Source organism: Pezoporus flaviventris, unplaced genomic scaffold (assembly GCF_033815535.1).
Source record: "Pezoporus flaviventris isolate CSIRO_AGI_PZ_B2104156 unplaced genomic scaffold, CSIRO_AGI_Pfla_v1 ptg000029l, whole genome shotgun sequence".
In the NCBI taxonomy this organism is placed as follows: domain Eukaryota; kingdom Metazoa; phylum Chordata; class Aves; order Psittaciformes; family Psittacidae; genus Pezoporus; species Pezoporus flaviventris.
In genome coordinates, this window is record NW_026892577.1 from 15,651,042 (window position 1) to 15,665,089 (window position 14,048).

The 14,048-nt window shown below is 38.6% G+C and overlaps 2 protein-coding genes across 4 annotated transcripts in view; both read left to right on the plus strand.

Annotated features, from left to right (window-relative positions):
• The window catches only part of VSTM4 (V-set and transmembrane domain containing 4), a 454,962-nt gene that overhangs the window by 220,849 nt on the left and 220,065 nt on the right, over positions 1-14,048 (plus strand). The window lies entirely within an intron of this gene.
• ERCC6 (ERCC excision repair 6, chromatin remodeling factor) overlaps positions 3,121-14,048 on the plus strand; it is a 44,373-nt gene continuing 33,445 nt past the window's right edge. The window contains exons 1-4 of the mRNA XM_061459233.1: positions 3,121-3,635; positions 6,098-6,218; positions 8,481-8,589; positions 10,599-11,322. Coding sequence (XP_061315217.1) covers positions 3,136-3,635; positions 6,098-6,218; positions 8,481-8,589; positions 10,599-11,322 — 1,454 coding nt within the window. The 5' untranslated portion in view covers positions 3,121-3,135. The remainder of the gene's footprint in view (positions 3,636-6,097; positions 6,219-8,480; positions 8,590-10,598; positions 11,323-14,048) is intronic.

Sequence of the window (14,048 nt, forward strand, 5' to 3'; positions counted from 1 at the left end):
AACAATTTTCAGTTATTTATTAATACTCACACCAGTGGGTAGTAAATAAAGGGTACAATGTGTCACAGAGAGCTGAGAACGTGGAGAACCTGCCAGGATACAGTATTTTGCAAAAAAATAATGTAGTGACGACTCTTGAGAAATGGCAACAGAACCACTTCTCTTGAAACAAGAGTGTAGGGACACTGTGGGTGTGTCAGGTATGACACAAATCCTGAAAAAAAAAAAGTTTCAATGACATCTGGAATACTTGAATCGCTGGGTACTTCATTTATCAACAGTGTTTTAATACTACAATGTGGGCTCCATCAATGCACTGTAAGAACACAGTCAAGAAAATGTCAGAAATGTCTACAGAGACTAGGACTTGCCCAGTAAAAGACAGATGGAGCTACTAGAGAAAGTCCAGCAAAGGACCACTAATAGGAGTAGGGACCAGACCACCTCCCGTGTAAGGAAAGGCTGGGTCTGAATAACCTAAAGAAGAAGGAGGAAGGATCTCTAAAAGCAGGATATAAAGAAGACAAAGGCCAAAATCTAAAGTACTGTTCTCTCCCTATACACCCTAAACCACATCCTTAAACTTTCATGATTAAAATGTTACATCTAGTCATACATAAATCCCACCTCTGCTATTCCTCTGTTAAACAACTGTGACACTTGTACATAGCCAGACTCACAATCCTCTACATGCCGGGTGTCTCCATCAGTTGGATCTGGAATTTCTCTTGATCAAAGCTGCACTACAAATGTATCATCATTACTGGACAAGCTTGCTTTCTCTCACAGTCTGTAGCATTTTATTGAAATTAAGTGTGTCACATATGCCTTGACTTCACTCTTGAGCAACTTAGAAAATTATACACTTTTTTAAATCTGCATCTTATTTCAAGTCATTCACCACAGACGGCATTAAGAACATACAGAAAAGGACAATTGAAAGGCAATGGAAAAAAGCAGCTCTGTGGCCAAACTGAATCACAAACTGTCCTGTGAAGCCAAAAATTAAAATCTATCTGCCTCAGCATTTAATTAGCAAAACATTTCCAAATGTAGTCTGCTATGTACTTATACTCTCACAGTTGGCCCAAGGCAGTCAGCAAATAAATTCAATTCTGCTGCCCAAAGGAGGAGGAGCTGTGTCCAGGATGTTCATGCCACTGGAACGGGGAGACAGAAGGATGGGAAAAGAAAACAGAGAAGTGAAAGGACTCCTGGAGAAAATCTAGTTTTCTGCTTTTCTCACCATCAGAGAATTATGAGGAAAATAGCAATGCAGAAAACGTAACTGCTGGTAGAGAGCCCAGCAGGCAGGAGACCAGTAGCTCTTACAAGACTGTTCCTCTTGCAATCAATTATTAGGCCTGCAAGCAACCCTGCTGGCAGATCCCAAGCTGCATCTTGTGCCTTGGTGCAATCAAATTATATTATTTACTCAACACTTGTTTTCTGATACCCACGCTCATTCTGCAACCCCCAGCTCACCCTCCCCTAAGCCTTTTAAAGGACAACCACACTGTATTAAGGCATGTCAAAGAACACAGAACTATCGAAGCGGTCCCTGACAGTATCTCCTCTGTGGCTGCGACCTACAGGTGCTTCTCCACAAGCACCAACCCAGTGCAGGGCGGCCGGCCAGAGGTGACCCATGTGCCACCACGGCAAGCAGGCAGCCGCAGCGGGCTCATGCACTGCCACGCACAAACGAATTAACACCTGTTAACGAATTAACCCCCGGAGCGGGGCTGTCCGCTCCACAGTGGCACACCTCGGCAGGGCTGGCCGTTCCGCCACCGCCAGGACCTCCACAAACCACCTCCCAGGCCCTGCCGCGCCACGCATGCGCTTCCACTAAGGCCACGGATATTGAGGAAGTGACGCAACGCGCTCGGCGTGCGTGGTCAGTGGGTACGGTGCGCAGGCGCAGTGGTTCGCGGTGTCCCGGGTGACGAGAGGCGAGGTGGGTCCCGAGGTCGGCAGTGCAGGTCTCGCCAGCGGCCCCTCCTGCCCGGCCAGCCCTGACCCGCCCCCTCCGTGCCTGTCCTGAGCCCGGTCTTGCCTGTCGAGAGACGTGGTGAAGCGGCCGAGCTTGAGAGTTGATGGAGGCGGGTGTGTATGGGGCTCGGGGCCGTCATCGGTGGGCCGGTGCGCGGAGTTGCTATGATACCCGCTGCCTGAATGCGGAGCCAAGCGTGTGGCGTGTGTTAGGAGCTGCCGTTAGGAAACCGTGAGCTGGGGCTGGGATCCACGGGCTGCCATTTAGGGAGTAGCTGCTGAGGAAGCCCACTTGTTTCACTGCTGTCTTCCTGCAAGTTAATAACGCTTGCTTCTCCCGAAGTTGATAAAAATACATCTTTAGAGGTCAGCATCACGCTGGAGGCTCTAGACCAGACCAGCGCTAGGCTTGCCTCAATAAGTCAGTCTGGTGTTAAGTTCCTAACGACTAAGGTGATTTACCATAGAATCATAGAATAGGTAGGGTTGGAAAGGACCTTAAGATCATTCAGTTCCCACCCCCCTGCCATGGGCACACTAGACCGTGTCGCCCAAGGCTCTGTTCAGCTTGGTCTTGAACACTGCCAGGGATGGAGCATTCACAACTTCTCTGTGGAGCCTTTTCCAGTGCCTCACCACCCTCACAGTAAAGAGCATCTTTCTTATCTCTAGCCTAAACTTCCCCTATTTAAGCTTGAAGCTTTATGTTCTGCTTCAGAGCTGAGTTGTTAAACTAAACCCTACAGCCAGCTGTGCCCATCAGTGCTTTAACTGGCAAGTCTTACCCTGTTTCGAACACTTGTATTTTTTTTTTTTTTATTTTAGGTATTGAAATTGCTCATGTTTTAGTTATGTCACGATATTCTGGAGCATGACTGTTTAAACACAAGATTGAGTTCAGTCTTTGGCAAGGAATTTTTACAGGTTGTTTTATTTGTCTTTATGTCAGTGTCTTCCAGTAGTACTACATGTTGTCTTCAAGGAGGTTTGGCCATGTTTTCCTTTTGATTGTGGAAATCAGTGTGAGGAAGCCTTTGGGTGGAGGACTCGGGGAGGAGTAGACTAGTAGGTGTTTTGAAACAAGAATTTCTCAAGGGACGTGCTCATTGTTTTGTTTACTTTTTTGTGGGCACAGTCTTCATGAGGAGCTTTGTGTATGTGAACATCCTTATGATCATTTGGTTCTTCTTTGTTGCCTTTGCACAGAGGATGCCAACAGACAACAGCCACTTGCCTGACGGTGTCCAAGAACAAGACCCTGTTACCACTTCAAGCAATAATTGCCTGCATAATGATGGAGAATTGGAAATTGAACAAGAAAATGGCATTTGTGACAGTGACCTGGATAATAGTGTTGGAGTTCCCAGCTCTTCCAGCCAGCCATCTGCTTCCATGGCTGCTCCTTTGGAGGTGCCCAGAAGAGGACAGCCCGTTTTACAGATCAACAGGCAGCAGATTCAGTCCATCTCATATAGTGCACAGGCTGCTGAGCTCAAAGGTTTAGGAGTTGATGTCTATGACCAGGATGTATTGGAACAAGGAGTTCTTCAGCAAGTAGATAGTGCAATTAATGAAGCTAATAAAGCAACAAAAATAGGTGATGCAGAGAAAGAGTATCGGTCAGTGCTGGATGACTTAAGGTAAATAGTGTTCTTTCTTACTGCTCTGTTCTGTTCCTGACTATCTGATAAAGCTTGGTGTCTTGTGTTTTTAAAAGCTGGAAGATGAAAAGATGTTTTGAAAACACTAGATCACGTGTTCCAAGTCACCCACCTTTTCAAAAAGGCGAAAATCTTTTTTACATCAGAGAAGTGCTTCTTTGGTCTTATTTGAATAATTTAGTCATGCATCAAGGCAGTAGAAGACAGCACATCTCCTTTTTCTGCTTTGTCTCCTATCTTATCAAGGAGTGTGGTTTTTTTTTCTGGGCCGTGGAGGAGAGCACTGTATTCTATCATTAAAAGTTATAGTCAGAAAAAGTGCCACTTCTTCAATTTTGTATGCTTCATAGGGTTATCTGCTTCTGGTTATGTGCTTTCTGTAACTTGGGTGACTCCATATCATGAGTGTACTACAACCAAAACAACCTTATCACAAGTGCTTGTATGAAGTACTTAATGACATCTTAAAATAATCAAATGCCAAATTAACATGGTATATAGATAGTAAAAGACTTTGTGGGATACGAGTGACTAATCTTTTGAGTTCAGATCTTAGATTTCCCTTCTGTTTCTAGTCTCATTGTAGAGTTGCTGTGTGAACTACTGAGGTAAATAATTTTACAACTGCATCTGTCACTCTATTCATTGATGTTGAGGTTTTGTGCTCAAGAGTGCTGTAGTCCTCCATTAATTATGTGAACTCTTGCATAGCTCTTGTTATGCATAAGCTTAATTTTATGCACTTTGTTGATTTTCCAGTTTGGAAGTTCAGATGTGAAATTGAGTTTGAAAAATTGGAACCTAACTTCAGATGTTATAATGAATAAGATGGACACTGAGAAGAAGAATGGAGCAGTGTAACCACTGCAGTTAGAATATGTGGTTGTTAAAAGAGTGGTACATGGCATGTCAATTAGTCGATATTTTCCTGTTTTTCTTTAGAAGGCTTCCTATGATTTTTCTTACCCCTCTATTTTTGTCTTCCACTTGAAGTTGTAAAATGAGATTTACACAAATGAATGCAAAAGTTTATGCAGACCTGTAGAACCTCATCTCATAAGATGTAATGTGCATGTCTGAAAGTTGATTTTGAAGAAGATTAGCAGAGATATAGGTGGCTTGTGGAGCAGAGGGACTAACAGAAGTAAAGACGTACGAGTAGAGCATGATGGAGTTGCTTAAAGTCCTGTAACATGTTGGATACATGACTAGAGTTAAAATCAGGCAGGAAGAGATCTTGAGTAGTTGGCACAAAGTTCATGATACAAGCTGCATGACTGAAATACCCACAAATTTAAGCAGAAGGAGGAGAATAAAAAATAGTTGAAGTTAAATTCTGTTTCGATCCCACAATCCTGTTAAATAAAGGCCTGTGGAAGAGGACAGTAGTGGTATATGTCAAGACACCCTAGGGGCAAGGAAGCAAGAGCCAAAAGATAGGAGGTGTGCAAAATGATGATATACTTCACAGCAACGAAACAGAAAACTGAGAAAGGAGATGGGATGGTTCAAAATTACTGAAAGGGAATGAAGGGGTGAAGATGGCAGTGATAGCTGGGGAGCTGGTAGAATATCTCTCCTAGGACAAAAGTGGTAGAATCCAGGTTAGAGCTGGAGAGAAATGTGGCCCAACGATTTCTTCACTGACAATTGAGGAGACTTACATGATGCTTCTCTTTACGTACGAGAGAAATAATGGCTACTTTGCAGGTTTTGTAAAGATTTTTCTTTGACATTTTTCATAATGATTTGAGATGTGTATCCTTATGAAATGTTCTGCTATTTGAATCAACAAAATATGTTGCTTCTGACAGTGGAATTTAACTGCAGAAATGGATACTGGGTTATAGTATGTGGTTCAACCCGAATTTCATGTTGTATATGCAAAAATGAAAAAAAGTAGTGCATGAGTAAGGAAAGATTAATGTTGATGTGCTGTTAATTCTTTGAGCTAGTCCATCTAAAACTGTATTATGTAATCTGCTCTTTGTTTCAAAGAGATACTGTAAAGGTAAAAGAAATAGGCTTCCTTATATAACGGCATCAAACAAACAGATTCAGAAAAGAAGACATGGGATTTCTCATTTAGACTTTGTGTTTTATTTACCTTGAATAATAAAAGCAACCACTATCACTTGTTTATTGTCATCATCAGACTTATAACTTTGAGCACTAAATACTGCAGTGGTTTGTTCATTTTCCTTGCCTTTGGAATTCTAGTATTAGCAAAATTTTGCTCAAAAATACTTTATTATGTGTAGTCTTTTAAATTGTTTAGTATTTCCAGTGTTGTTTAAGTATGAGATACTTATTTAGAAACTTACCTTTAGACTTTTTTAAATCTTCAGTAAATTTTGGAATTTCTAAATTGTCTGAGTTGAGAATGTGCTATTTTTCTTTCTAGAATTGACCAGTACATTGCAATCTTCTTCTTTTTTCAGATCATGTAAAACATCTCTGAAGCAAATAAATAAAATTATTGAGCAACTTTCGCCTCAAGCTGCCAACAACAAAGATATAAACAGAAAACTAGATTCTGTAAAACGGCAAAAATATAACAAGGTGATTGGACTACATTGATTTCTTTTCTTGTTAGTATTGGTTTCAGAACAAGCTGTAAAACTGAAATTCCAGGACCTGCTCAGAAGACTGACTTGCATTAATTTCATTGACTTAATTAAATCCTTCCCAGTAATATTTAGAGCATCAGCAAAGCATTGCTAGGGTGTGATTTAATAGTTGACCTAAATCTCGGCTGTTCTGTTCTTCATTCCCTACCTTCCTTTCCTTAATCCTCTTTTCATTGTATCTTTGTTGTACTGGTACACAACATTGCTTTCTGTGAACCATATTAATTCATTGATTTGGCAGAAGCCGCTCCAGAGGTTTTATTTCCAGAGTAGCAAGTTGAAGGAGCTCGTAGAGGAATCTAGCAGGCACCAGTGTAATGTAAGCAATAGACCTAAACAGCTGTGAATACGAAGAAGGAGATTTGAAGGAAGGAAAACATTCTTCTTGTCAGGAATGTAGAACTTTGATCAGCTCACTTGTGATGGAAATTCATCCTAATATTTTCTCTGATGATAAACTTGACTGAAAAACTTACTATCCTTTGTCCTTAGACACTTCTTCCCAGTCTCAGACCATTTGTCACCAACTCATTCAGTCATATGATTTTTAACCTTGGTTGTTTCTGCAACTTGGGTAACATTGTTTTCACAATTTGGCTCATGAAGAGAGTGAGGGGGACAGTACTGAACAGGTACAGGAGTAGGAACAGATAGAGGGAAGAAATGCATTAAACCAGAGGTACCACTAACAAATGATCATGTAATTGTTTTTTACTTGTTTTCATATTACTTTTTATTATGAAGTAAAAGTAACTGATGTGTTAATAGTAATAATTACTTAATAACTAACTATATGTTAGTTTCAGGGGAAGTTCAAACCACGTGTTTTCATTGTTGGTCACCTCTAACAGTCCTTGACATGTAACAGATCCTTTATGAAAACTATAATCTGTAAAAATGGTCCTACGAACCTCAAGAATTTTGGAGGCTGGTTGGACTTGGGCACTGTATTTAAAGCTTCTCTTGGGCTACTTTTTGCATGGGAAAGTGACTTTCAGTACTCTTCCTTTTGTAGTATTAGAAAAAATGGTTAAAGAAGACTGAATTCTTCTGTTATTGAGACAAATGGGAAATTAATGACTGGTACAAGACAGCTATTTCCTTAGAGCTGTCATACAGCAAGTGTTTTATGATATAAAGTACTCTGGTAGCAAGGATAACAGTACATACACTGGAGATAATACATTGTACCACGCATTAATACACTTGCCCTTTGTGGTTTGAAAAGTGCTTATGGAGACATGGGCAGGCAAGTGACTGTTCTTCAGTAAGAAAACAAAAAAAAATTGCTCATTTTGCCATGCAGTTGTTTTTTACTGAAGTATGTGCCTCTCTAGATAGGGAGATATTTCCAAAGAATGCAGTTACAAAGTTACAAATATGTAAAGCTACATTGCTCATGTCTTTGTTTTACTGGTTGAAATTTCTTGTTTCATAAATGAAAGATAGTAACACCAAGGAAATGCAGTGTCACCAGTAAATATACAGTTGAGAATATTGCAGTTGGATAAAAGGTGTAGCAGAAGAGTCAGCTATGAATTATTTTCATAGCAGTAATGAACTGTACTTGTTACAGCATCTGTAATGTTGATTTTGTTCACTTATTTTTTTAAAGTCATTCTACTTCATAGTTTTTGCTGATAAATTAGCTGTCACCACTCCTGAATTAAGTGTGTACAAACATGTATTAGGTTGATGGACTTATTTACAATTTCAGTTTCTTTATAACAAAACATTCCAAAACTTCTGGGGTGATAAATAAGTCTTATTAAGTCTTATAGCTGGTTTTAGTGGCTTATTAGCCATTAACCCAGTCTTGCGAAACATAAATCTTTTGGTGTTCTCTGTACACCTCGCTAATCTGCTTAGTGGACTTCCTTCACTAGAATCAACACATTCATAAAATTACCTCAAAATATATACAGAGAAATGTGTAATGTGCACATGAAATTTGTGTGTATAAACAGTCCGATCTTACTGTACGTACAAGATTTTATGTATGTTATGTTGGCTGGAAACCTACAGATACTGTGGTGATACTTCTTTGCACTTTTTTGTTTCAAATGCCAAACTGTGAACATATATGAGATTCTGGGAAAAATACTGAAAATGTAGTAATATAAGTCTTGTTTAAAAGGAAATCATGGTTATGAACCAGATTGAAACTAAATTACATATCTACTTGTGATTCAAGGAACAACAGCTAAGGAAGATAAAAGCAAAACAAAAGCGCCTCCAAGCAGTTCTTGTTGGAACAGAGATTCTTGAGAAAGTAAATGAGATTGAATTCGAGGAAGATGAAGGTATGGGAGAAGGATGAAAGTTCTGTTCTGGTTTTATGTAATGCCTTTCTTTGTTTGAAGCTAGTTTGCGAGATCTTTGCCAGTAAGGAAATGCATTTCAGTGGTTTGTTTTTGAAGGCAGAGTTAAGAATGCTTATTTTGTGCACCTGCAGACTTGCAGATCTTGTCATATTCATGTGGGAATTTTTAAAAAATGTCTGTTAATCCATGTTCAGCTCAGTAGGGATGAGAGGCACTTTAGAGTATTGGGTTTAATAAATTGGAAATCCCAACGTTTTTTCACAGCTAATTTGATAAAGATGACTAACATCATGATTGAATTACATTCTATATGCTGGATGCTATCAATCAGCGTTAACAAAATTGTTTTTTCTTACTGTTGGAAAGTATCACTAGAAGTGGAAGGGGAAAGTGCTTCTCTTTGTCAGGCCGCACTGTGATTTAAAATAAATAAATAAAAATAAGGCTTCTTCCAAAGGAGAATATTTGTTCTCTCAATATTTCACAAGGTGGTTTTTCTCACTGCTGTCTGCAAACTGAACTTGGATTTTGTAGCTCCAGTTTGGCTGTGTCTTGGCCCTAGTCACTAACCTGCAGTATTCTGCAAGGCAAGTTTGGACCACATTGACATCTGCTCTTCACTTTTGAGTTATGTTGTTTGAAGAGGTGTAAAGTCTTCATGCAAGTTGTCCATTGCAGATGTGTCTGGAGTGAATTCCAGATCTCACAGAAGCTCATGCTTTCTTCCCGATTCAGCAAAACTTACAGGAGTCAAAACCTCACTCAACTTTTCTTAGTCGAAAAGCATCCTTTTTCTTTGCATGGGTTCACACAGTGTAACTCAGGCACACAGCCTGATGAAGTGTAACTAGGCAGTGAATGGAGACTAGGACAGAAAAAATGGAGTTAAGCAGCTCCAGTAGCTGGAGAAACTAAGGGGGTAAAGAGGGAGGAGTTTCATGCCTGATGCATCATTCTTACTTTTTACACAGGTTTTGGTGATAAATACAGTTCTTTACACGGGACCATATACAGTAGTATGCCATGCTGGCATTTCCTATGCAGTTGTTTTGAAATTTTGGACCCTAATAACAGATTTCAGGCTGAAATCCTCTTCAGCTTCCTGAATTTAAGAGCTTTTCCCCATCTTTTGTTTCAGACAACAGTTATAGTTTGTGTTAATATCTGTTGTGAATCATGCATGCGGTTTAACTAAAATGCTCTTTTATGACAATGTGCTGTGCAGCGAATCTGACTTTTAAAGTCATAATCCTAATACTAGTTTTGTAGAATAGGAAGGTGAGTTTTGTTTTCTTTTTTTTGAAGCATGTGGGAAGAGAGTCTTACATGTTTTGTAAGATTGTGTCTGTCCTGGTATGGTAATGGAAATGTCAAATTTCAAGCTCTGAAAAAGGAATAATAAAATAGAAATGGGTAATGTTACTGCATATGGGAGCATAGTGATGGTGGCATGGTTTGAATTGACAGCATAGGGAGCACATTAGAGTTCATATGCCATGGGGGACTGTAATTTTGTGGTAGTTTCTGCTGTGTTTTTTTCAGAAGGACCTGCATTTTGATAGCATGTGAAATGTTTCCTATGTTAAGTTCAAGAAGTAATTTGAAGTAAAAGTTACAGTCTGAAGTTTTGGGCCTTATGTTTTGTTAGATTTTTTTTTTTCTTTTTTAATTTCAAGTATTATGTATTGATAATTTGGACTTCTAAGTTATCACAGAATGGTTAGGGTTGGAAGGGACCTTAAAGATAAATCTGGTTCTAACACCCTTATATGGGCAGGGATGCCCTTCACTAGACCAGGTTTTCCAAGCCCTGTTCAACCTGGCCTTGAACACATCCAGGGATGGGGCATTCACAAACTGAACTGAATGCATATACAGCTTGGGGCGTGGGGGGGGAAGGAAAGAAACCAAAACACCCTTGTTCCTTCCTGTGTTTGAGTTATTGAGAAAGTGTTAAAGGCATGATGATGTTCTGATTTTTGTTGTAGAACCTGGTCCATCATGTCTTGGCAGTATGCTTATGCCTGTTCAGGAAACAGAGTGGGAAGAGCTTATTCGTACTGGCCAGATGACTCCATTTGGAACTAAAATACCTCAGAAACCAGAGAGGAAAACACGACAATTAATGCTAAATGAAGCATCTGATTTTGAAAAGTACTTAGCAGACCAAGCTAAGCTGTCATCTGAAAGAAAGAAATTATCCCTTCACAAAGGAGCAAAGAAGAAATTACAAGCCAAAGCTGTTCAGCGCATAGCTCCCACATCTACAAAGGAAAAAGGGTGTAAAGCTCTGTCAAAAACAGATAAGCGCTTAAAAAAACACCTTAGGAAACTTCAGAAGCATGCCCTTCAGATTCAGTCCAAGGCAGAGATTCCAAGAGAAAAGAAATATCCCGAGGTCAAGAAGTCCAGGCGTGACCAGGAGGATGGTAGTGAAGTGTCTGAGTATGTACCTGATGAGGAGCTCTTTGATCCAGAAGCAACAAAAGAGGAGGAAAAGCAGGCATCTTCTCATGCTGAGAATGATTCTGATTATGAACTCAGGAATTTGCCAAGAAAAAGAAAACGTTTGGTAAAGAGAGATTTTAAAGAATCTGAAGATGATGCCAACTTCTTTCCAAGCTCTGAGGACGAAGAGCATACATCGAAGAAACGCAAAGTAAAGAGATGGAGAGATGATGGAGATGAAGACTATTATAAACAAAGACTAAGGTTAGTCCTAGATATTTTTATTAATAACATTAACAAATGATGTTGAACATGCAAGGGGCAGTGATTGTAATACACTGCTAAGAATTAAAGTAGGGAAAGCAAGCCAGTCAGAATGATCATACCCTTCCAAAAGGAATACGATATACCCTTAAATTACTAGGACTTTGCTATTAGATTTTTCTGATTGTTACAGATCTTTCAGTAATAAGTTACTTGTGGATCAGTGTGTTTGTTGTTTGCAGAACTATGAATGTGCCCAAAATTGAGTATATATAAAATAATAATTATTTAATAATTAATTGATAGCTTTATACTTAAGGACTACCTCTGTCTGTCAATAATATACCTACCTTTCAACAACAACAAGAAATTGCATCCTCTGTTTCACAGGCAAAATTACATTGCAGGCAGACAAAGCTCTCCCCCTTCAGAAGGAGAGCACTTTGCCACTGAGAGAGAAGTCTTTGGGATGGGGTGAGATGTTTAGTTTTCAGCTTTAAGTAGTTAACTGCTAGTCAAGAAGAAATCATTTGAATAAATTAGTTACATACTATTTTTGTAGAATCTGTTCATTTAGCAAAATGTGAGGCATTTACATATACTTTATATGGCTAACAGATTTATTTGAAAATCAGTATTAAAAGGATCTTTTGAATTTAAACTTGTCCTTTTAAGTATAATTTTTTTTTACATCTATAGTATTATTAGCACCTGGTATCTCTTGCTTAACTTACATTACAAGACATAAGTAATGAAGACTGGACATTTATACTGCTGTTAGTCCAGTCTAAAATAGCTGATCTGTTAAACAGTGGTTTTCCTCTCTTTATGCTGAATGAGAGTGAGGATAAAAATATCTAAAGAGACAGTGATGATGGTAGTAGTAGTAGTGGTATTTTCTGTTGTTCTGGTGACCTGAGGTATTAAACTGAAGTTTCTAAGGAGAATGCAGTATGTTAGGTGGGGAAATACAGCTAAGAGCACAAGCCATTTTTTAAAATGGCAGCTGAAACACCTTGTGCTCATCTGTGACTTACTAACTTTGTGTAACTGCAGCTACAGTGTGCTGTTGAGATGTTTTCTCTACTGATAGCATAGCTGTTGAGTGCTTAACTGTAAGACTAAGCAATGTTTCCATTTTCACAACTGCCTGAAAAACATCTTGAAGGGGCAACAAACATGTCATTTTTTAAGCTGTTAAAAATGCTAACTAGATGTGTCAGTGAAGTTAAAAAGATGTGTGCACATACTGGAATCAAAAGTTCAAGATCACTAAAATAGTTGGTTGTAAGTGTTGTCTAACCACGGGTATGTTTTCTAGTATAAGGGTTGAACATCACATAGTGAACTTCAGCTTGTTGATCACATGCTTACTTTTAATTAATTACCCTTAGTGAATGTCTTCCAAATAGTTTTATAATCCTCTAGAAAATCATGGATTCCAACCTGAAAACAGCTACTCTGTAGTGAAAGGAAGAATATATATTAGGGCAACCAGTTAAAGATGATTGATGTAGTGATAAGACCTAGCACAGAAACTTTGTTAATGCTTGCGAGACTTGAATTTTACATTTCTATGAAAATATAAAATCTTACGGATTTAAATGAAGCTGTGTCAGAGGAGGGATCAAGCCTGACTTGCTGTGGAGGAAGAGGTATATATTCTGATAGCAGAGGTACTCACAACTGTAGAATAACTGGTAGCAAAACCTCAGGTAGGAAGAGCACAACTTCACTTTCACATCCCAGATTACAAAGGCATTTAGGAGCTGATACAAGATGGTAGGTTTGCAATCCTGGGATGCTGCTTTTCAAGGTAAAAGTGTAGTTTATTGCTCTTTAATAGATTTGGTAAGAGGCTCATCTGAACAATGTCGAAAGGATCAAAAATAAATGTTTTTTATGGGGTGCCATTAACAAAACTAATTGTACTTAATTGGTGAAATATTTACTATTTTATTGAATAAAACTGTATTCTTCACATTTAAATTAGACCAGTATTAAATCATTTTTAATTCAGTGTTTTCATCAAGAGTAATTTATTTTGATTGAAAGTTTTAATATGACTCACAGTTTAAATTCATTCAGACACGTTTTTTAATAACGTTAAGATTGTGACAATTTATCCTTAGCAAAGTCATATCATAGACTACATTTCTTTTGGTTACTAAAGTTACAATAAAAACTTAAATGAATTTTAGAAATATCAATAACTGTAATTGCTACCAAAACACTACATCTCTTAAAAATTTCATAGCTACAGTTATTGTGGCTGTTAAGCTGCAGCTGTCCACATTGATGTTTTTATGCTGACATCCCCAGGTAATCTTCATTATGGGAAATGCCATGAGAAAATAAAATGTAGTGAATTAAGAAACATATTAAGAATGCTATGGAAATGCTGTCATTTGCTTACATTTATATCTTGTTTCATGTCAGTTTTACTTTTGAATGCAAACAAATGGGTGAGATTATGGTATATTTTACTCCTGAGAGAGGCAGGGGAAAATCCTTTAGGATGACTTTAGTCTTCTGAACATCTAGTCTTGTGCTTGCTGCCAAATACACTCTTAAAGATTGAAAATTAGTTTCCTTAACATTAAAACTTCTCACAGATGCGACTTGAAGAGATTGGTCTGTGTTAAGGGAAAGCTACACTGATGTTGTTAAAGCATGGTAATTAGCTGACTGCAGGACTGCAGAGCATCTCTAGAACAAGAGACTGC